We start from the raw sequence: 24,908 nt of genomic DNA on the forward strand, positions 1-24,908 counted from the left end.
AATATCGAGAATCTCTTTAGTGCTCCCACAAACACCCCATATCTCCTGGGGTCTGCCCCGTGGCACCAAATAGCCAATAAATTTCCTAAATCCACCTAAGGTAAAGATGGAATTATCACCTAGAAAAGAAAGCAGGATGAGAAGCCTGATGTAGGGCACACGAACCAACCCTCAGGGTCTACTCCCAAGTGTCCTGTATAAAATCAATCGAAAACCAATAACTCAAAACAAAAACAAAAAAATAAAAAATAACCAATCCATGACAAAAATACAAATATTCCAAATAAGAAATGAACAAAAGACTGGAGTGATAGCACAGCAGGGAGGGAGTTGGCCTTGAATGTGGCTGATCTGGGTTCGAGTCCCAGCATTCCATATGGTCCCCAAAGCTTAAAGTGATTCGTTAGTGCAGAGCCAGGAATAAGCTCTGTGCACAGCTGGGTGTGGCTCCCCCCAAAATAAAAACAAAATCAAAATCTATGATGAAGAATATCAGGGTATAGAATATTCAAGAAAGGGAAAGGTTTCCTTATGCAGTAAACAAGATCCCCCTCCCCGTTCCCTGGTCCTGATGTGAAAAGGATCCCATGCGCAGATTTGCAGGTAGATGTTCAGGGATGCAATTCTCCTCAGCTCCTTGAGGGGACCCAGAGCAAATGGCTCCATCCCAGCCTGGTGCTCCCCTCAGGCCAGGGATCTCACCTCAGGGGTAAGCGCATTGTTGTCTGAGGTCTGGCTGGACAGCAGGATATGCGTGAAGCCTTCTTCCTTTCGCACCACAATGTCCCGAAAGCGGCAGTTGCTCTCGTTCTGGCGGACGCTGTATCTGAGCCTCTTGTCGAACACATAGTCCTTGTCAGTCTCCAGCTTCCTCTTCACTGAGCTGTGCAGGTTTAATCCCCCATTGGTCAGGGTAGAGCCTTCCAGAAAGCAGACATATAGAGTGAGGGTCCGCATAGAATGGAGAGTGAGGTACTAAGCATGGCGCTCAAGACCCCAGGACAGAGTGCCAGGGCTTATAAATGGTTGACAGGATTGACAAATGGTTCTGAGGTTGGATCTGGCTCTGCAGGGCCCCTTGGGCACTGCCAGGAGCAACTCAAAGCACTGATCCAGAGTACCCCTGAGTATCTCAGATGTGGGGAGAGAAAAGGAGAGGAAGGGAGGGAGGGAGGGAGGGAAGAAGGAAGGGAGGGAGGGAGGGAGGGAAGAAGGAAGGGAGGGAGGGAGGGAGGAAGGAAGTAAGGAAGGAAGGAAGGAAGGAAGGAAGGAAGGAAGGAAGGAAGGAAGGAAGGAAGGAAGGAAGGAAGGAAGGAAGGAAGGAAGGAAGGAAGGAAGGAAGGAAGGAAGGAAGAAAGAAAGGAAGGAAGGAAGGAAGGAAGGAAGAAAGAAGGAAGGAAGGAAGGAAGGAAGGAAGGAAGGAAGGAAGGAAGGAAGGAAGGAAGGAAGGGGGAAGGGTAGGGGAGGGAAAGGGAAGAGGGAAGGGGAGGAGGGAAGGGGAGGAAGGAAAGAGGGGAGGAAGGAAGGGGAAGAAGGTAGGGGAGGAAGGAAGGAGGGAAGGAGGGAAGGAGGGAAGGAGGGAAGGAAGGAAGGAAGGAAGGAAGGAAGGAAGGAAGGAAGGAAGGAAGGAAGGAAGGAAGGAAGGAAGGAAGGAAGGAAGGAAGGAAGGATGGATTAAAAGGGCTCAGGGACTGGAAAGGTAATGCAGGATTTTAGGTGTTTGCTGTGTACCTGGTTGACTCAGCTGTGATTCCCAGCACCCCATATGGTGCCCTGAATCCTACCCTGAATATAGTGATCCCTGAATACAGAGCAGGGAATATATCCCTGAACATCACTGGGTGTGCTCCCCTAGAAAAAAATCAAAGCCTTTTTTGTTTGAGGCTGGGACCTCCAATAGGCTTTTTCCTGGGATGTCCAAGAATATGGACCTTGCTGCCTCCTACCCCCACCCTGATCTAGAGGGGAGTCAAACAAGTTTCTGAGCAGCTCCCCATGGGACCACTTGCAATGAAGGGTGCAGTGGACCACCAGCTCAGGCTCCTCCAGCTAGAGAAAATTGCTGCTGTGAAACCTTCTACAGACCTGAGGAAGCCCACAGATACAAATCTATATCTGTCTTTGGGTCCAGCCCCTGTGAGAAGTGACCGAGAGGGGTGCAAGGGAAAACCGCAGTGTGTACATTCACCCTGCGGGGTATCCCCCAGCCATGCAAAGAAATCCCTGACCAACCATGCCAAATGCCCCAATTCCCTCTAAGCAGCACCTAGACAAGGGAACAGTTGAGCCAGCAGAGAAATGGGTGGGTACCTGGGATGAGGCAAGGGGGTTCCTTAGGGCAGTGAGAGAATGGGAAACATTTGACAGAGGCCAGTGGTCAAAGCAAAGATCCTGAGGCTAGTGAGGTGGAAAGTGCTTGTTTTCCATGCTCTGAGCCTAAGCATTTGGGAGGACTCCATGGCTCCTGAAGGCAGAACCCCAGACTGGCCATGCACATACCTCAGCTGGATGGGGACCCAGGCAGACAGACCCCCACCTCACAGGAAATGCCACACCTCATTCCACAGACCTACAGGAAGTGTTTCAATGTACCAGGATGTAGGAGCAAAGAAGGGGGATCCACTGGCTGTGACTCATGCCTGTCATTCTGCAAGACCCCACCTCTCTCAGGCCATGCTGTACAGGCAGGAACATGTGACTTGTCACCACCCGACTGGGTAAATCATGACCTAGGCATAATTCACACATATAAACACACACGTGTGAAAACGCATACATGCATATACCCCTATGCATACACAGACATAAATACAGACACATAAAGAACTCCAGGCTAGAGTTGGGGAGAGCTGCTTTGGTTTTTTAGTTTTGGGAGGGTTTGAGGTGGTTTTTTGTTGTTGTTGTTGTTTGTTTTTTTGTTTTGTTTTGTTTTGTTTTGGGGCCATAACTCACTGTGCTAGTTCCTGGCTGGCTCTGCTTGGCAAGCTTGGGGGACCATATGTGATGCGAGGATCAAACCTAGGTTGGCCACATGCAATGCAAATGCCCTCCCTGCTGTACCATCTCTCTGACCAAAATTTCTACAGGAAAAAAAATGGCTAGAAGATGCAAGCGAACCCTCAATGAATATTCCCCCCCCCCAAAGGGCCATCAACATAAGAAAGACCACCATGTCCCTCTGTACTGCTCACAAAAACGTACCATATGAGAAATGAAAATTAAAGCAATACTGAGATGCTATTTAGCTACTGTCTTGGCCAAAGATCTAGGTCTTGACACTGCAATGCACTAGAAAGGGTGGGTGAGACAGGTTTTCTCTGAATTGGAGATACAGAGAAAATGGTGTTAAGTGCTATAAACTGGAAATGAATGATGTCTTGAGACCACGTGAACACTCTCAAGTCTGGAGCCCCAATGTGATTTCTGTCGAGCACGAAAATATACCTCCCAGAACACCAAAAGAAAAAATATAAAAGAAAATGAATGCATTTGATGATCCTTTACAGGATAACTAGCAATGGTAAGATTCTAGAAAGCTGCCGAAATAGAGAAGTGAATTCCAGAAGTGAGCAATGGTCCCTCCTATCCACGGTGAAATGCTCTGGTGCTCTATAGAGTGAAGACTTGCTCTTAAAGCTAACAGGGCATAATTTCTACTCTGCCTCTTCAAGGGCAGGGCAGTGAGGAGCCAAATGAGTCTTTAATATAAGATGGGAGAGGATTCTAATCCATCTTTCCTTTTGAGGAAGAAAACACCAGAAAAGAATGTCCACAAAAGTTGGCAGGGAGAAGGGAGGAGTGATAAGGTCCCTGAGTATAAATTCTTGCTCAAGTTTTGGAAGTATCTTAAGAAATTGAATCAATTAGCACTATTCACAATAGCCAGAATCTAGAAACAATTCAAGTTCCTGAAAACAGATGAGTGGATAAAGAAATTGTGGTATATCTACACAATGGAATACTATGCAGCTATTAGAGAAAAATAAAATCATGAAATTTGCTTTTCTATGGATGAATATGGAGAGTATTATGCAAAGTGAAATGAGTCAGAGGGAGAGGGATAGACATATAATAATCCCGCTCATTTGTGGAATATTAAAAATAGTATGGTAATAATATCCAAGGAAAATAGAAACCAGGATCAGGAGGACCTGTTCACAGGTGAAGCTTGCAACAAAGAGCAGGGGAGTGCAGTGAGGGCAGAAAAGAGACCACCACTATGACAAGTGGAGTTGGAAATGCTCATTCTGGACAAGAACTGGATGCTGAAAGAAGATAAAGTGACAGACATGATACCCTAAAATGACAATATTGTCAACCAAAGGGGGGAAAAGGAAGTTAGGGAGAGAGAGAGAAGAAGAGAAATGTCTGTGGCAGAGGCAGGTAGGAGAGAAGGCAGGGAAGAGGCTGGGAGGGAAACTGGGGACATTGATGGCAGGAAATATGCAGTGGCGAAGGGTGTTGTATAACTGAAACTTAATCATGAACAACAACTTTATAACTGAATCTCATGGTAATTCAATTAAATACTCTAAAAATTTTAAAAAATTAAAAAATGAAGTCAAGTGAAAATGGAGGATAACATTAACTGAACACAAACAGCAATGAATCCAACTTCATTAAGATAAAAAAGTTATATCCACACACACAAGCATACTCAGCCTGAGCCAACCTCATGAAGGGCCATCCTGGGTGCAGTGATCCTCCACAAGATTTGCTCCGTCTCATCAAACAATCCAGCCTGAGTCTGACTGAGACACCTCAGGAAACCACTGCTTCCTGCCAATACAAGTTGCCAGAAAAGTGAGTGGTATCGCCCCAGCTCTTCCTTCATCACAAGCAAGATCTAGCCTTGCAGAGATATCCAAGGAGAGAGCAGCATGTGTGTGTGTGTGTGTGTGTGTGTGTGTCTGTGTCTGTGTCTGTGTCTGTGTGTATCTGCCTGGTGTCTGTGTATGTGCATATGTGCTGGACATCATCCTTCACTGGCAAAGAAAATAATAACAACTTCTGCAGCTCGAGCCACTGGAATGCAGCTGCAGAAATTCGAGTGTAAGATTTCCCTGCCACAGGGAAAGGACATTCTCTGCTGGCTCTGTGCTGTCCAAGCACTTCTCCAAGAGCAGCCCAATCCACTTCTAGTGGCCACCTGGTCAGCTTTCCAGTTTCCCTTTCAGTTCCTTTCCTGTCCCAATGCCCTGCCCTGTGCTTCACAGTGTCCATTCATGCATCAAAGTCACATGCCTAGTTCCAGGACTATAGAAGGGCACAACATGTCTAGCTGATTTTAGTGGCATGCTTAGTGATGATGCCCATGGCTTTGGCTTGCAACTGCAACCCAGCAGCAAGTGGCCACCTCTGGTGACTGAAGCTGGGATGGGTTGCTCCAGTGTCACTGGAACAGGCTACTTTGGTGGTACTCAGAGAGCGTGATGTTTACATCCATGGCAGTGAATGGCCCTCTGAGCAGGGCAGGGAACTCTATGGGACAGCTGCAAGCCAGACCTTGTTTTCCCTCCTGGGTCTGGCTCCCTCCTGATCCTCTAAGCCATTTGGAAAAGTAGGGAACTCCTGCCCTCTCCAAAAACCCCACCTCTGCCCAGAGCAGGTGAACAGGGGTGCTGGAGAGATGAAGGAACAGTTCTGAACATATGGTCACATCTGCACACAGCAGTGAATGGAAGGATGGGATGGAGCTGATTTCTACCCTAGACCCGTAATGAGAGACTTGCATCACTCCAATCCCTGGAGCTATAACCGCCATCATTGCCAGGGGAGGGGATGAGGGGAATCTAAGTCCCAGAGAGAAGGGGCATCTGGACCAACTTTGGGGCACCTCCCCCTGGCAGAAGAGACATCTCTCATCTGCTCTGACTGAGCCCAGCTCTGTGGGTGGCTCTAGGGCAGGTTTTCCCAACTCAGATCTTAAAGGAGAAAGTGAATGTTAGTGTGAGAACCAGTCCAGGTTTTGGGGACACACACAAGCTCCCTAAAGCTCTACAGGCTACTCTGAGCATGTAGAGGTTCTAGGGTTGAGCCAGAGCCTCACAGCAAAACCTTGATTCTCTTTCCTTTCTATGTGTTGGGGAAGGCTCCCAACAATGCTTGAAGGGGCCTCCTGTCGATACTAGGCCATCCAGGCCAGATGATTGGCTACCAGCCCAGCAGTGGGACTTTACTTGGCTCAGAATTGCTAGTGCTCAGAGTCAGAAGTTCATCCCTGTGCAAACCACTCAAGGCAAGGCTTTGAGCAAGAAGACAGAGAAATTGGGGACTTAGGAGTGTCACTATCATGGGTTTGGAATATAACCTGCTTTTGTACCAGCTGTTTACTCAGAGACTTCAGGGCAGGAAAAGGGTCCCATGTGTGCAAGAAGTCAGGCTAAGCCTAGAGAGAACAAGTATTGATATAAAGGTAGTTGAACTTGGACACACCTCTTGGACAAGCCCCCTTCTCATGCTGGGTATAAAAGGAAAAAACTTGGAACCCCTGAGGGTGGGCAAATATAAAGTATCGAGAGATGCTGCCTGCTATTCCTTTTCTTTCTTCCTTTAACCTGGCCTCCCCCTACCACCTCTAGCTGGTGAATTTTCATCTATCTCTCCTCAGACTCAAGGAGGAATAAAAAATATACTTAATTTCTACTTCACTCTCTCAGTCTCAGGCAGGTGGTAGCTACATGTTGGGATCACTGGGTGGGCATGAGGCCCCATCCAGCAGCCGGATCCCACTGATACCTGCAAACTTTGCAGCACCTGACCCCGGCAGCCTTGGGCTTCTGCAGTATTGTAGCAGCTGAGCAGCAGGAAGACTTGCAGCTTACTGCAGTAACCTACTAGATAATGATAGATTTCTACAAATTTCTACAAAAGACAGAAGATGTTTCCTGGGGCCAGAGCAGCAGCACATGGGCTAAGATATTCTCTTGTCATGTGGTGACTCGGGTTTGATCCCTGATACTCTATAGGGTTCCCTAACGCCATCGGAGTGAACCTTGAACACAAAGCCAAGAGTAAGCCCTAGTACCCCTAAATGTGAGGAGGTAACCATACTAGCACACACACATAAGCATCCATGCTAGAAAACATATCTGCAAACACACACCTGAACATACACATGCACAGCCATGACAGACTACATACCTGTAAACATACACAGCACATGTGTTTCCTTAGCACCTAGTGCCTGAGTGCATGTCACCCGCATCTCCCCTCCTGAGATGTGAACTTTCATACTTGAACTCTAGAATGTGGACCCTGGAATTCTCTCTGCCTTTGGGGAAGCCCACGTTCTCCCTTGAGTTTCTCTCTCTCTCCTCTCTCTCTTTTTCTCTCTCTTCCTCAGTATCTCAGAATAATCTGTTTTTACTTTAAATGAAAGCACAGTAGGGAGGGCGTTTGCCTTGCATGCAGCTGGCCTGGGTTCTATCCCCAGCATCCTCTAGAGCAGGGTTCTCAAGAAGCTTCGAGATTGAGTCCCCCTCCCCAAACGACACTTCTGGTGCCTCTGCATACCCACTGGCAGGTGGAGAAACCAATGCTGAAGGGGAATGGCCAGATTCTTCCCATGTCCCAGCCCAGGTCACCCACACCATCCTCTCTGCTAATCAGAGACTTAACCCAGCCCATGAGTGTTAGGGCTTAGCCCTGAGACCCACCAGCTCTAGGAAATACCTTTCCTGACCCACTTCCAGCATCCAGGGTCCTGCCACCCACTTTCAAGGCACCAACTCTCCTCATGCTCGAAAGCCCAGCAGTGTGAGACCTTCTATACCACCAGCTGTCTCTGTGGGGAAGCCGGGCATTTGTGTGAGATGGAGCCCAGAACTCTGACCCATGTCTACATGATGGGTACAGCCATTCCTTTCAAGTAGTAGCCCATCCTGGTTGAGGACCCCAACATCTTTGGAGCCACTATCTCTCTTCCCAAGCAAAGAAAAACCAATGAAGCCACATTGCTCCACACTGTGGCAGACCGAGAAGGGGCTGGAAATACAGGCCAGGACAGACATGCCAGCTGAGACCAAAAGAGATCAATGGGGATGAGAGGCCCAGGGTGCATATCTGTGGGATGAGTGTCAGGGTAAAGCACAGTGCAGAAAACACCTCAATCCAGCAGTCTGTCTGAATCATAGCTCCAGGAGACCGCTCCAGGAGACAAACCAACTCAGGAGCCCTCAAAAAGTCAATGGGGCCATGTGAGCAACAGGGAAAACTGTTGGTTCTCTGGAAATCCAGGGAGAGCAGACAGGTATCTATGAGCTCTAAGGCTTAGGGTGCAAGGCTGCAGAGGATGGGGGCTAGGCACTTATCTTGCATGCAGTGGACCTCAGTTCAATTCTGGACACCACAGAACCCTATGAGGATTGTTGGATGAAGCTCTGGTGGGTTTACCAACATTGCAGCCCCACATCCTAAGGTTCTTGTACTGAATTGCTGAGGCCCAGCTGACTGATTACTGTCTCCTGAGCATGGCTCAGCAGATTCCCCTCTAAGATCACCCAAGTGGTAATTGAGGGAATTGAAAGAGCTTAAGGCTCAGGGTGAAATACTGGTTCCAACTACTTCAAGAGGCATTAACTACCACTATTCATGTGAGATATTCTCTATTCACGTGAGAACCATCCCTTCTAGGACAGAGAGAAAAAGAAAGCGAACAGATATAGATGGTATCAGCCAGGGGGAGGAATTCTACCCCAACTCTACCTTGAAAGGAAGTGGTAGCACTTCCCTATCAACCCTAAAGCAGAGACTGAATCTAGAACTACCAGCACACCCATCTGCAGGAAATCTGAGGGCAGCCCTGGATGGGGAGTTGGTTTCTCAAGCACAGCCCACACCCAGCAGGAGTGGGGTGGAGGGTATATAGTCCATTTTTAACCAGCTCCCTCAAAGATACCAAGACAGATGCTTCCCGGTCCCCAGAGCCATTTGGCATTACAAGAGAACAGTCAGAAAGTGCATGGCAGACCACAGGGGCCAAGAGGTGGGACCAGGAGAAAAGAGGGACAGTCTGAAACGTAAAGGCTTCCCGCCCGCCTTCCAGAGCCCCAATTTAGCTTTGTTCCCACGGTGCGGTTCGGGGAAGTCAGCACACATGAGTAACGTGTTACATAAGTAGCTTTTCTGTATGCAGAACCTGAATTCACCAAAGAGAAGTTAAGTGCATATAAAAAGCAACAACCCACCCCCAAAACAAATGCTGGCAGTGTCTGGCCAGAAGTGCCAGAGAAGCTGAATTTGGGGCTTCTTGCCATCCCCACTGTGGGTAGGTGGGAGGATTCCATGGGAAGGCGGATGGGGTTCCACATGGCCACATGGCTTCATCTAGGGATTTCCACCAGTGGAAGCCATGGGGCATGTTCTGACTGACCCCATCTAAGAATGTTTGGAACGACAAAATACCTCTGGTTTTGTGTTGTGTAGTCTTCTCTTCCCAGTGACCCCAAAGCCAGTAGAATATCTAGAATGTTCTTATGGGGGAAGTCAAGGGTGCAGTGGTGATCACCAGGAGGGTTGGCACATAGAAGGACCAACTAGTACCTGAGCTGGCCCCACTGAGCCTACTACACTGAGCACTGAAGAGCAGATCCATTTTGCAGGCAGCAGCGTCCATCCTTCCTCCACCCCGAGCATGGGCAGAGTGTGACCTAAGAAAGTGGCTCAGAACAGCCACAGACAACTGTTCTGAATGGCCTGACATGACCCCAAACTGCTACTGTGGTGGTCTGTCTCCAAATGCAATCAAGTCATGTGACTTCACTACAACCTAGAGAAATGGCATGGAAGGCGGGAGGCTCATTTCTTAGCCCCTGCACCCTAAGGATCCTGAAGCCCAGAGTCGACCCCTGGACACTGCCAGGTTTGAGCCCAAAATTCAAAAATTCAAATTATGCACCCCAGACAGTCCGACCCGAGCGGTTCTGCCCCTGAACCTTGAACTAGGAAACACAAAGAATCTGAGGGTATTTTCCTTGCATGCAGCTGACCTGGGTTCAATCTCTGGCATCTCATAGGGTTCCCTGAGCCTTCCAGCAGTGATTCCTGAGTGCAGAGCCAGGAGTAACTCCTGAATGCTTCTATGTGTGGCCCCAAAACAATAAAAGGAATCTAAGAGTCACCTCTTGTACTTTATAAGGGGCAGGAGGTCTGAAGGAGGTCTGAAGGACCCTCATCCAGGACATGGAATGGGGAAAGGATTCGCTGAGTACCCCCAAATAAAAGAAAACAAAGGCAAGGGTCATCTCTCTTCCCAGGAAGGGGTCGAAGTGCAGCAAAGCACACACCCATGGGCAGTGAGAGAAAGTTCAGGGGGGAAGGTGCCCCCCCAGCCTGGTGCCCCCATACCCCAAATTGTCCTGTCTTGTCTCCTGGCCCTGGGAGATAGCACATTCCCTGGTCACGTTAGGGACCCAGCATACAAAAATCCAAGGACTCAGGGCCCACCACGAGGGGACTCTGGCCCCCTGTGGAAAATAACCTTGACAAGCAGAAGCACCTTCCTCCCAGCTACTCACTGAGCCCCCCAGGGACTGCTCATGGTGGGGTGCTCGGAATAATCTCCCCCACACCCTCGGGTTCCTGGAACTACCCTGCTCCTGCATCAGCCCTTCCCGAAGGGGAATTTCTCACAGAGCAGCTGTGGCAGCATCAAAGGAGCCCAGGCCAGGCCTCCCACACAGGCCCATCCTCCCTCCTCTCCCGTGAAGCCAAAACAGCCTTTCTGCAGGCCAGTAGCCAAGGCCTGCTATCAGGGCACAGAAAGAAAAGATGGAGGGATGATGCCCATTTCTGAAGAGATGGAGGGCCTAATCTCTTGCCTGCACCCCCAACTCTGCCACATTCTTCTTCCCAGCAGGCAGGGCCCCTATATAGCCACACAAAATAAAGGTATGGGGTTCCACTGACCTAAACCCCTGTCACCCACTTCTGCTGGTCACAGACCACCAGTCAGAGACCCTTTCTCCTCCACTATACTCTCTCTCTCTCTCTCTCTCTCTCTCTCTCTCTCTCTCTCTCTCTCTCCTGCACCCCCAGACTCATGGCTCTGGAAACTATAAAGAGATATACATGGGGTGGCCAAAGCAATAGGATACATGGGGAGGGCATTTGCCTTGCATGTGGGAGACCCAGGTTTTATCCTGGCATCCCATATTGTCCCTCGAGAATCACCAACTGTCATTTCTGAGTGCAGAGCCAGGAGTCATTCCTAAATATCACTGTGTATGCCCTACAAAAAAAAAAAAAATAGGTACAGGGGCCGGTGAGGTGGCGCTAGAGGTAAGCCAAGCAAGCGCTAGCCAAGGAAAAACCGCGACCGTGGTTCGAACCCCCAGCGTCCCATATGGTCCCCCCAAGCCAGGGGCAATTTCTGAGCACTTAGCCAGGAGTAACCCCTGAGCATTAAACAGGTGTGGCCCGAAAAACAACAACAAAAAAAATAGGTACAAGTGTCAATGTCACAGCACCAGCACAAGCAGGTGCCAAGGCTAGACCTGGATTCCTCTCCTAGGAAGGTCACACTCTAGCAGCAGACTGGCTACTTGGGAGACTCGGGGTAGGTGTGTAAAGCCCCCTGGCTGGCTGGAGGGACACAGCAGGTAGGGCATTTACCTTGCATGTGGCAGACCCAGGTTCAATCCCCAGTATCCCTGAGTCTGCCAGGAGTGAATCTTGAGCAAAGAAGAGCCAGATGTAGTCCCTGAGCACCACTGGGTGTGGCCCCAAAATGAAACAAACATACAAACAAATGAACAAAAAAGAGCTCATGGTCATTGCTTCCTGGTCCTGTAACTACCCTTGCTTGTGTCCAGTGTGGAGTAAGATGGGCTTATACCCAGGGGAGCCGCAGGGCATGGTAAGGCCAAGAAGTACACCAAAGCCTAATGTGGGCTAAGAAGGGGCAGAGACCCCTAACCCACAGCCCTCTTCAGTCACACTCCCAGGAGCCCTCTAAGCCAAGTCTTGAGTCCCAACAAGTTGAGCTATCCCCCAAAAAGGGTGCTTTCAGGGGTCACCTAGGCTATGTCAGGGATGCTAGATACATCATAGGTCTAGATTGGGGTGTTCCACTTGTGGGATGTACCCCTGCTCTTGACCGAATCAGGGGCACAGTGTGATGGGAGCTTGTCCACTGCAGGTCCCCACGAATGAGCATGAGGCGCATAACAAGAAACTGGGACATCAGAAGAATCAGAGGAAGCAAGAGCTGAACTAACGGGGCTCATGCATTTTCTGGAGCATATGCTCAAAATCCCCAGGGTACCACCTCTTCCCCCCTTCCAGAAGAACCAGCACCTACCGAGCCCATTCTCCGCTGGCACCTCATGGTTCACCTCACACTCTACCAACTCCGGCTCCCCAACGTGCTCACTCAAATCCAAGCCCGGCGGATGCGACCCCTCCCCAAAGTGCTCATCCTTCTCCGAGCCTGTGTCCCCATTCTCTAGCCCGTTCTGTGCCTTTTTCAGTGGCATGATCTGCAAGCCACTGGGCGTAGTCCTGTAGGACACTGTCTTGGTGGCCCTGTCACTGCCCGCAGGGGGCTTGGCTGAGGGCCCTTTCTTGGGCTTGGCCAGGGAAGGGCTGATCCGCTTCCGCTTGTGGGATGTACCCCTGCTCTTGCCTGTCGAATCAGGGGCACGGTGTGATGGGAGCTTGTCCACTGCAGGTCCCCGGGGGTCCCGCAGGAATTTGGAGGCACCACTGGCCTGCTTCCCCGACTTGAGGCGCTTGTCTTTGCCCACATGCAGCCCGTTGAACTCGTCGATAAATTCCTCACAATGCAAGAGATGATGCTCGGGCTCCCACGTGTCCTCGGTGCTGCCATAGCCCTTCCAGCGGATGAGGTACTCCCATTTCCCCTTTTTGTTCTTTCTCTTGTCTACGATCCTTTCCACCTGGCATGCAAGAGAAAGAGAGAGAAAGACAATGAGGGATGGGGGGAATGGATTGATCCCAGAATCAGTAGCTGAACTGGCCCTCAGAGTACAAATGGTCATTGGCAAAAGCAGACATCTTCTGGAATGTTTCAGAAGGCCAATTTAGGTGAGGAAGCAAAGATTTCCAAGTTGTTTTTCAGAGTAGCCAGGTCACACCTTGTCCTACTGCCTTTCCATCCTGGGCTAACTAACTCTCAAGATCACTGTCTGTCCCTTTTCCTGCAGCAGAGCAGACTCATTGGTTCATCACTCCTAGTGCTGACTGTGCCATCCCCTCCATCCCTGCTAGGAAGCATAGAGGAGACTGGCCAGGATGCCAGTGAGAAAAGAGACAGAAGGCCTAGTTCCTGGGGTAGTGGGGCCTGTCCACATGAGACCTTCCCCCAGTTCAAGCCCAAAAGGTCCTCAGTGCACATACCTGTCCTGCCCACTCATGGCGTGATGCAACTAAGGTCTGATTTCCTCAGCTGTGGAGTGTGTGTATGACTATGTATGTGCATGTGCAGTGGAATGTCTGTGTACAGGAATATTGTCAGAACCTGAGTGTTTGCATATGTGTGTGTTGGGGAGGAGTATATGTATATATGTATGTATATATATAGAGAGAAATAGAATACTGACAGGACCTGGGATGGGTGTGTGTATGTTGGGGAATGTGTGTGTGAGTGTGAGAGAGAAAGGAATATCAACAAAAGTTGGTGTGTGTGTGTGTGTGTGTGTGTGTGTTATGGTATGTGTGTGAGAAAGAGAGAGAAGAGTACCAACAAGACTGGGGTGGTGTGTATGTATATGTGTGTTGGGGAGTGTGTGTGTGTGTGTGTGTGTGTGTGTGAGAGAGAGAGAGAGAGAGAGAGAGAGAGAGAGAGAGAGAGAAGTACCAACAGGACTGGAGTGCTGTGTGTGCATATGTGTGTTGGGGGTTAATGTGTGTGTGCATTTGTATGCAATGCACACACCTTCTGGACATAAGGAGACGGGTCCTTGTGCTGACTCTGAGCACTTGTTCCCAACTTGGGTTCTAAAGCCACGTGCTGCCATTTCTACACATTTCAAGCCAGGAAAAGGTGCCTCTGTCCAGATCCATCTTCTGGGAATTCCCAAGAAACAAACATAGCACAATTCCACCCAGCCTTCTGGGAACTACAAGACCCTCCAGAAGAATGCTATGGGAAGGCTCACAAATGATTCTTTCAACTTTACACATTGGACTCTTTTTAATAATAATTAAAAAAAAAGCTGACAGGTTTTTTAATTAACATTCTAAAAAGAAAGCAAAACCTCAATAAAAAGGAAACAACTTCATTCAAACATTTACTTATTGTATTTCAATGTCAACCTAATCTACTCTTCTAGAATGGGATTGAGAGTCAATGAAACTAAGTATTAAGTGGGCCCTTGAAACCAATGGAAAGAAAATTCCTACAACAGGGTACAGTTAAGTGTTGAGAATGGCTGAAGACAAAAATGGAAACACAAGGATTCACTAGATGGCGGTTTCTGTTTCCATGTTTTCATTTTTTATAAGTAAACTTTGCACAGTAAAAACTAAAACTTTGGAGCAGTGAGATTATATTCTAATAGCTGTGCATTTTCTAATAGAAGCTATACACACTAACTCAAAGACTTAGATTGCTTTGTACTTAGTACGTTACTAGCTAGGCCAAACTGCCTCTTCATATTTCCTCATGTACAATTCTAATGGATTGATCTCAAATAATTTTCCTATTTATATTAAAATTTCTTTCTCTATAAAGTGGTCTGTGAACATATTTTTTCTGACTTACTAAAAACAATTTTGTAAAGTATTAAACCAACTCTTCCAATCTTGAAAGATAAAAGAATGCCTAAGTCATTCAGTTTCCAATCCTGCTGTCAAGAAAATGGGCCTGGTATTCATTTACTTAGGATTATGCTTGAGCAAGTCAAGAGTATTTAAGAAAGAAGAGCCTAAACTTTGCATATTCAGAGGACTTTTTAAGGGGAAGCCCCTCTGAAGGTTTCCAAAGAAAGGAAAGCAAGAAAATCACCTTGGAACTGCCTGAAAAAGTTTTCCTGAGAAAACCAACCTCAGACTGCCAGAAATCAGCCCAGATACTTAGGGGGTGGGGAATAGAGCTAAAGAGATGGTCTTGACTTAGAAGTGTCCATCTTTAAAAAGTCAGTATTTGGCTCTCTGGATAGAGAAACTTGAAGAAGTATGAAATAAAGAAGAAAAACCATGTTCACTACAGTCAACACAATGACTGCATGGTGGGGGTTGGGTAGCTTAATTGATGAATGGAGAAGCAGACGAATGGACAGTGGGTGGATGGGTGAGAGGATGGATTGTTATTTGAAGGACAACAAGTGGTTAACTGTGAAGAGGTGGGTAGATAGATGGATGGGTTCTGCTCATCAAGATGAACTCAGAATACAGGCTATGAAGCATGATTATTTGGTTTCACTCTCTCACAAAAGTCTTTTATCCCGTGTTCAGGGGCAAGTTACTCAACCCTTTTGGGCCTCAGCTGACTCATGCAACAGAACAGAAACAGCAGCCCTACCTCCTGGGGCATCTGTGAGATATACAGGGATGTTGACCTGAACACTGCAGTGGAAGTCTCCACCATCCAGTGTCTTATGAATATAAATGTGGCAACTGGGCAGAAAGAATGCTCCCCTATCCTATAGGAATGGAGCTCCTTTGGGTGGGTGAATCCTCCTAGGAAGGAAAGGGCACAGAGTGTGGACAGAGTGGAAGGCTGCTTGAGAGTGAGTTAACCAAGGTGCCGTCTCTGAACCTGTAGGACAAACCCTGCCAGCTTAGAAATTCCCTCTAAGGCCCAGGGGGATTGAGAAGCCCCCGCTTATCACAAGAAGCTTTCTGGTGGACAGACAGACACTATGTTCACCATTGGACTTATCCACAAAGCCAATGGCTGCTGTAATGACCATTTCTATACAAATCCACCCAATGCCACCTGATTCACAGAATCATCCCTAGTAGCCTGATTTTTAGAAGAAAAACTGTTGATCCATCAATTCTTTATCCCTATGCTAGCTACCCAAACCTCTCTGAACTTCAGTGTCCCCATGTGTAAAAAAAAAAAAAAGTAAGAACTGCGGCAACAACCTGCTGTGACTAACTGCCCTGGTGCTGGGAGAGGCATAAGGATTTGGTTCAGGCCATGCAGAGTCTCCTGAATCCCATAAAGCTGTCCACAGAGATGCACAGGAAGGCTCAATGAGGCCTGAAGCATCAGTCGACAAAAGTACTTTTTAATGCATTATTCTTTCCCAGTGTGAATATCTTTAAAAAAAAAAGTGTTGTATATGCACTAGAGATGGGTATTGGACATTGTATGACTGAAACTCAATCATAAACAACTTTGTATTGTTAAAAAAATATCCAACTGTATTTTGATCAATCTTGTAACCATGGTATTTAAATGAAGTAATTCATAAAATATTAATAAGAATAAACAAAAATAACAGTGTTGGGTATTTTTGTGTAATTGTTCTTTCAGATTCAGAAAAATGATGTTTTTCTTTTTCTGAAAGACCAGTATGCCCACACATTGAGAGGAAATGTGGCTCATTATACTCTGAGTCCATCTCCTGGGGCCCAACTGCCACCTTTATATCCCTGAATAGCTTTCCTGACCCTCTTCTCCCCTTCTCAGGAGCCTTCCTCAGAAGCAGAATTCTAATTTGTCCGATTGCTAACAAGAGCAGGCCCAAGAGAGACTTTATTGCCCACATGACTACACCCATGTCGAGGAAAGCTTTTCTCCCTAGTGCACAACCAGTCACTACCAACGACTCTGACCTTTTTCAAGTACCCTAGGTCCCAGGTCTTCAACCTGTTCACAATATATTCCCTTGAGGGCCTATCAGGGTCAACACATCTCCTGTCATCAACTAGGCTCCCCTATATCCCAAGGTGCTCACCTACTCCCTTCCTTCCTCCCATTGGTCAAGAACTAGCCTGAAGGGTCTTGAACCACTTCTTGCCTCACTGTGACCCAAGTGTCGCTGATAAACACTTATAAACCCAGATGCGATTCTTATCACAGTGACAAAGGCACAGTTAAGAATGAGCATGATGGAGGGGCCGGGCGGTGGCGCTGGAGGTAAGGTAAAGCCTTACCTGCGCTAGCCTAGGAGACGGACCGCGGTTCGATCCCCCCGCGTCCCATATGGTCCCCCAAGCCAGGAGTGACTTCTGAGCGCATAGCCAGGAGTAACCCCTGAGCATCACCGGGTGTGGCCCAAAAAACCAAAAAAAAAAAAAAGAATGAGCATGATGATGGGGACCTGCATCAGCATAATCACTTGATAGATGTTAGATTCCAACTTACACACACACACACACACACACACACACACTATATATATATATACTCTCAGCTGATGTATATACTTATACTCTCAGCTGATGTGAGTCCTCACCACTGACGGGTGACTGACAAACAAGGATGCGAAATATACAACCACTGTGCTCCACCTTCAAGATTCAGGAAGCCAATGGGGAGCCCTGTTCACCCAAGTTTTCACCTCAAGTGTGCTCTTAACCACTTCATTTCCCTTCTGACTGAGAAGCCATTGACATGGGGTAGGACTGGTCAAGTGCAGAGACAGGCCCTGACAGAGGGGCCATGTTCATAGGTCATCAATCCTCACACTGCTGAGATGGCATGACAGTGCTAATTCACACAGACCACTATCATGATACCTAATGGTGTGTGGGGGGGGGGGACCCAGCCATTAATCCAAGGAAATTGAGTTTCCTTATGATCCAACAATACAGCTCCTAGGGCTATACCCTAGGAACACAAAAACACAATACTAAAATGCCCTCTGTATTTCTATGTTCATAACAGCACTATTTACAATAGCCAGAATTTGAAAACAACCCAGGTGCCCGACAACAGATGAGTGACTAAAGAAACCGTAGTACGCAATGGAGTACTATCAGCCATTAGGAAAAAAACAATGCCATGAAATTTGCTTATACATGAATGGACATGGAGATTATTATGCTGAGTGAAATGAGTCAGGGAGAGGGATAGACATAAAATAATCTTGCTCATCTGTGGGGTATAAGGACAATAAAAGACAGAAAGACAGTGTGGGGACGATATTCAGAGACAATAAAAATAAGGACTAGAAGAACAAATCAAAATTTTTAAGAAGAGGTACCTGGACAACAATGACCTTGGCCAAGGTCATGCCTTGGATAAGCAGTGGAGGTCTATGACTTGATCAATGCACAGAACTCAAGACTCCTGGCTTCCAAGTCCTTAACTATCACCTATTAGTTCCTCACCCTTTCCAGGCAGCCCACCATGCTGAGGCTACAAACACCTCCCCTGGATCCCTGTGAAAGTCACAGAAAACCAACAGCACCATCCCCTGGTTTAGGAATAGTCCCCTGGTGTGATGCTTCTGTGGTCCCCATCATGCCCTGGGAGCCCTCATTCCTTCATGCTCCCACTTTATTGGTCAATCCTTTTTGTATGGCACCATAGCTCAACACCAGATCTTTACCACTGAATTGGTCCCAATTTTGATCCCAGTCCCACCAAAGCTAAGGAGGATACAAAGGTACATTAGCTTGAGAATTCACAATCACCAACAATTGATGTTGTCCATGTTTAAGGTATATGCCCCTCACAGCCGATGGGGACAAATTAAAGAAAGTCTGGAAAAGATGAGTCAGTGTGACTGCATAGCCCTAAAGGTGGGAATGAGTGTAGACTACAGCAAAGCAATATAGGCTATACTTACAGCACCCTGGCAATTCCTAGGCTGCCCTCAATTTGAACCTTAATTCTTACTCCCAGTTTTGACACCCTATCAATGTCCTAAGGGAGCTTTAGCTTTTGGGGGCTCCCCTTATTATAATGTATGAGTTCTTTTGAAGAATGAAGTTGTTCTGGAAACAATTAGGCATGCGTTATTACAAGTCTAGAATATGAAATTTCTGCAGATTATGTGGCTAGACCAGAAGGTTGACAGAATGGTGATATTTGCTACTCAATCCAGCCTAACTCACTAAGGAAATAATAACCAGATCCAGAAGTCTGCTGGGGGCCCTATCATTCAATCTAGATTCCCTTCAGCGGTTGAAGTGGGGAGTCAGGAACATCCATATTTCCTAAGGGGGCTCAGGAGAAATGCCAGACCCTGAAAACCCAGATCTGGGGAAATACAAAAACCAAAAAGATCTCTCTTTGGTCAAGAACACAGAGACAGAAACTGGCAGCAGCAACCACAATGCAGGCAGCACTCAAACTTCAGAACCTACAAGAACCTACCATTTTATGCTCCATAAACAAAGTTCTAGGGTACTTAAAAATAAAGTCCTCCAGGGGCCCGGAGGAATAGCACAGCAGTAGGGTTTTTGCCTAATACGCGGCTGACCTGGGACAGACCTGGGATCGATCCCCTGCATCCCATGTGGTCCCCCAAGCCAGGAGTGACTTCTGAGCGAATAGCCAGGAGTAACCCCTGAGTGTCACCAGGTGTGGCCCAAAAAACAAACAAAAAATAAAAGTTTTCCATAAAAGAAAGTTCTAAGGCATACTTTTGGACAGTGATTTTGTTGAGATCTCAAAGTCTACAGAAAATAAGACCTCTACTTTTTTTTTGTTTTGTTTTGTTTTTGTTTTTGTTTTTGGACCACACCCGGCGGTGCTCAGGGGTTACTCCTGGCTGTCTGCTCAGAAATAGCTCCTGGCAGGCACGGGGGACCATATGGGACACCAGGATTTGAACCAACCACCTTAGGTCCTGGATCGGCTGCTTGCAAGTCAAACACCGTTGTGCTATATCTCCGGGCCAAGACCTCTACTTTTTAAAAGTAGACAGTTAATAAAATGAAACCAAAAGGTTCAGAAGGAACTGAAATGAAAGACTCATTTACATAAGAGAGAAACCAAGGAAACCCCCAAGTAGGGAAATGAAATTCTCACAGGCACCCAGGAAGGAGACAACTAACGTGCAAAAAATTAAGTCAGCTATGTAGACCACATACATGGAAAGCACTATAAGGGTGTGGAAGAAAGGGACACAGGAGTTTTTTGATGGGTTGTTTCTGTTTTTTTAAAGAAAACATTAAGGGAAATAAAAATAGTTACCTAGGTAAAGAGAAACCCAATAGGCATATAAGTCTGACACAGGGGGAAAAGTCAACATCAATACTAACAGAGCCTAATAATAAATAAAATATCTATCTTTACAGTATGCGTTTTTTTTTTAATCTCTGTAATGGGAAAACAGGCAAAAAGCAAACTAACATTATTTTTATATTCTCACAACACATTTTCAATTTCAAAAAACTACATTCAAATAGACCCTCTTTATATACTCTCTTCTCACCCATCCTTATCCAAATAGTAAAGAAAAGATGAGGCTGATGTTAGAAAAACTTGAACTTTGAACACAAACTTGGGGGGGGGGGGATCTTTCTCGTAAACAGAAGAATTCTAAAGCCAAGTGAAGGAGAAAGAGGAAGGAAAATAGCTCCTATGATAAGGGACAAAATATAAATGAGCCTTTTTTTTTTATTTGATTATTTGTTTAGATTTTGGTGGTGCCGGGAATCAGAGTCAGAGCCTCAACAATGCAAAGCAATTTAGTGCTCTACTGACAGGCCACATTCCTGGCTGCTAAAATCACCTATTTTAAAAAAAAATAAGCCTGAGAACCATCAAACAAGAAAGTGTTCTCAACTTAAATAAATTAAACCTGAATGATGTGGGACAGGGAGGAGGCAACAAGGAAAGTCACAAAAAGAGCTACCACAGTAGAAGAGGCTGGAGTAATTCGAGGAACAAATGTAACTACACTACCTTTATAACCCAAAGGAGAAAGTGAACATTCCTGTGTTCATCTGTTCTAGATAACTTCATAAGCAGAAGTTAGTCCATAGCCAGGTCTGACCTCAGATCTATTCTCCCAAAGAAGCAACAACAGATAGCAAAGAAGTAAAGACTCTTGTCTTGCATGCAGCTGAACTGGTTCAATTCCCTTGCAGTCCCTATGGTCTCCCCAGCATTGAACACAGGGATTATTCCTGAGCACAGAACCAGGAATAGCCCCTGAGTGCCAACCAGCAGGTTTGGCTCAAACTGCCCTCCCCAAACCAACCAAGCCAGGAAAATGAACTAAAATATATTAAATTAAATCAGGGGTGAAAAGAGCAGGGAAAAAAAACAAACAAAATCACCAGAATCCACTTTTCAGAATTTGGAAAAACAAAGTTGATAACCAAAGCAATGCAGATTCCAGAAAAACGTGTTTGTACAAGTGAAAGGAGGGGAGAGAGTTCCCGGTCATGTTACTGATACCCTGGGCCCCACCCCAACTCTCAGAGGTCACATGCATGGAGGCAATCCTGACAGTTCTGTTGTCGGAGAACCCCAGCTAGAAAAGATCCAAAAGGAAGGCTCCATGGAGGAGTAAGTCCCTGGGCAAACAAAAGGTTATTGGCTTAATCCGAGACATAAATCTAAAGCTCCACTGAGGCAATCCTGAGGGTCCCATAGACTGGGGTTCTCCAACCCCAAGAGGGGAAACTAAAGAACTTATTCTTGACCATAAAAAAAATGGTGACCCAGCCTTTCTTTTTTTGGTGTGTGTGTGTGTGTGTGTGTGTGTGTGTGTGTGTGTGTGTGTGTGTGTGTGTGTGTGTGTGTCAGGGGACCATATGGAATACCAGGAATCAAAGTCGGGTCCATCATGTGCAAGGCAAATGCCCTAGTGATGTGCTATCACTCTACCCTCTCCGGCCTTTCTTTTAAAGCAATGGAAAACCAACCCTCTGCTGCCAACTGAGTCCAGTTGCACAAAAAAATCGACTTACCCAAAAACTTGAAAAGAAAAGCTGGAGTGTTTCACTGAGAAATCAGGACATTCAAAAATAACTGTGGAGACTGGGGGAATTCAGAAAATTTGTTTAGGTCTGGGGTGGCATGCTTGCTCCCCTCATCTGAGCTTTCACCTGTGGCTATGCAAGCAGGAAGCAAAAAGACTGAGGTATGAATGACCAATCATGGGAGTAATGACCCACACTGAATCCATTTGGAAGGCCTTTTGGAGGCCAATTTGCCAGTCTTCATTTCTTTCTCCCTACTCCTTTTCCTCCCATCTCCCTCTCTTTCTCATACTTCCCACTCTCCTTTTTCTTTACTTTCATTTCTCTCTCACTTCTCTCCTAACTTCCCTTCTTTCCACTCTCTCTACCTCTTTCCTCCAGCTCTCTCCCTTTGTCTTCTCCCTTCCTCTTCTTTATTTTTCCTATCACACAAGGAAATCTGTCACAACATATTTGACACAAACTAAAGAAAGAGAAATTTCAATGACTGACAAGAGAAATTTCAGACATTGACATAACAAAGAACACAAACATGACCAAGATGACTTATAAAAGTAATCAAACAGCAATAGCTTACAACGAATGACTAAAATAAACCCCGATGAGGGGGAAGAAATTGATTTCTAAAGGTACAACATTGTTATAGTCAATGTGCTTCAACAAAATAATAAAAAAAAAATGCAAAGGAAAATTACCGTATTTGCCGGCATATAGGACGACCCCCTAATTTTGCAGTTAAAACATAGGTTTAGGCCTATATTCGCTGTATCAGACAGAACATTCCTGTGCTGCATGTGTTCATGTGCTCATTTCCACAGTGAGCCAATCAAAACAAGCAAAGGCTCAAAGGTTATACTGGAATAGACTTCCTCTCTGACTCTGGCCAATCTGAGCAGGCTTTTTAGTGTAGATTTGGGTCCAGAACATTGTCTAATTTGCATGCATCAAAAGCCTGCTTGGATTGGCTGAGTTAGAGAGGCGGTCCGAGCAGCCTTGCAGTGACTGGTGCAGGATCGAGTTGGAAAATTCGTTTTGTGGCAATATTCAGACAATTTTCATTTAGCAGCATATTGAAATATTTTTTCGGGATATACTCGGCGTATAAGATGACCCCCGATTTTCGGTTGACTTTTTTTCTTTTTTTTTCAAAAGTCATCTTATACGCCGGAAAATACGGTAGAATAAGATGGTTTATTCGAAGAATAAATGACAGAAACCATCTCTGAGGAAGGGCAAACATTGGACTTCCAGATAAAGGCTCTCAATCCACAGCCTTCCACATGCTTGAAGAGATCAAGGAGGTGATGAAAGAAGAGAGAGTTAAAGTAAGCCACGCGATAACAAAGTCTCCTCAAGAGGTAAATCAATAAAGAGACATAACATAACAAAAAGAAAACAAATAGAAATCTGAAAACTAACGAATTCAAAATTCATCAGTTTCCACAACACAGGGGCAGACAGGAAAAAAGAACCAGCAAATTTAAAGAATAAAATTCAATTAAAAATTATCCTGTCTTCAGAGCAGAAAATAAGGAAGAACATAATCATAGAATACAAGGAGCCTAATAGATTGTGAGATGCCATCAAAGATGACAATAGCTAAATGATGAGGAGTTTCAGCAGAGAAGAAAGGGGCAGAGAATATCTGAAGGAATAATGGTCAACAATTAGCAAAGTTAGTGAGCTATAAATCTAGAAGTTCAACTCTAAGTAGAATAAACTCAAAGAGAGCAATAAAAAAAAAAACAGAGAGAAAAAAAGCTCACTAGGCTGAACACATGCTTTGTGTCTGGGAGTCCTGGGTTTGAGTTGCATCACTGCAATCACTGCATGGTTCCCTGAGCAAAGCTGGGAACAAGCATTGAGTATCCAGCCAGGTGAAGCCCCAGTTCAGTGCAAAATGTGACTTCATAGGCCCTCAAAGGAAAGACCATATAATCAAACAGTTGAAAGGAAAATGCTCAGAGAGTCTTGATAATAGCAGGAGAGAAAGTCATCACATACAGGGAACCCTCAATAAATTAGCAATCAAGGACCAGAGAAATGGATTGCATCTTGTCTTGCTTTGTATGCAGCTGATTTCAAATCACCAGCCTTACATATAGTTCTGTAAGAAACATCAGGGATCACTCCCAAGCACAGGGCTAGGATAGTCCCTAAGGACTGACTGGTGCATCTCCAAAGCCTGAAAAAATAACTGTGTTAATAGGAAATTCTCACAGAAATCATGCAAGGCAGGGAGAAATTTAAATTCACAGAAATGTCAACCAAGAATTTTATATCTGGCACAACTCTCCTAAAAGCTAAGGAGAAATGATGATATCGTGAGATGTCCATAAACTAATGGCATTCCTAATGAAGACTCAAAAATCCCTGATCTTCCTGAATGTGGACAGAAGAATCCCTGGCCTCTGGGGCCAGAGAGATAGTTCAGTGAGACAGACATTTGCTCTGCAATGGCACTGAGCTACATTCAATCCTGGCATCCTATATGGTCACTTTAAGCCTATTAAGAGTAATCCCTGAGTGCAGAGCCAGGAGTAACCACTGAGTATTGCTGGGGTAACCCAAGAACAAAGAAAATAAGATATCAAGAATCTCTAGACCAAATAAATAGTATAGTGGGGAGGGCACTTGCATTGCATATTCAATTTCGATGCCCATTATGGTCCCCTGAGCCTATAATGAGTAATCCCTGAGCACAGAGCCAGGAGGAAGCCTTGAGCACAACCAGGTGTGACTCCAAAACCAAAAAGAAAAGAAAATAATCCTTAATACTGGCATGTTGATTCCAGAGAGACATTTAAAAAAATAGTCTCTGGGGGCCAGCAAGGTGGCACTAGAGGTAAGATGTCTGCCTTGCAAGCGCTAGCCAAGGAAGGACCGCGGTTTGATCCCCCGGTGTCCCATATGGTCCCCCCAAGCCAGGGGCAATTTCTGAGCGCTTAGCCAGGAGTAACCCCTGAGCATCAAACAGGTGTGGCCCCCAAAACTAAAACAAAACAAAAAAATTATAGTCTCTGATGATCAATGTGAGTCTATTCCAAAGGGAGATTTCAACATTCAACAATCAAATAGTGTAAAGTATCTTTGCTATAGTAACAAAA

At 46.1% G+C, this 24,908-nt stretch overlaps 1 protein-coding gene across 1 annotated transcript in view; it reads right to left on the reverse strand.

Moving 5' to 3' along the window:
- Window positions 1–24,908, reverse strand: part of CDYL2 (chromodomain Y like 2) — a 179,336-nt gene that overhangs the window by 15,377 nt on the left and 139,051 nt on the right. The window contains exons 2-3 of the mRNA XM_049786276.1: window positions 12,302–12,899; window positions 703–920 (exon numbers count right to left, since the gene is read on the reverse strand). Of these exons, the coding sequence (XP_049642233.1) occupies window positions 703–920; window positions 12,302–12,899 (816 nt within the window). The remainder of the gene's footprint in view (window positions 1–702; window positions 921–12,301; window positions 12,900–24,908) is intronic.

The sequence above is a fragment of the Suncus etruscus genome, chromosome 14, assembly GCF_024139225.1.
Source record: "Suncus etruscus isolate mSunEtr1 chromosome 14, mSunEtr1.pri.cur, whole genome shotgun sequence".
In the NCBI taxonomy this organism is placed as follows: Eukaryota; Metazoa; Chordata; class Mammalia; order Eulipotyphla; family Soricidae; genus Suncus; species Suncus etruscus.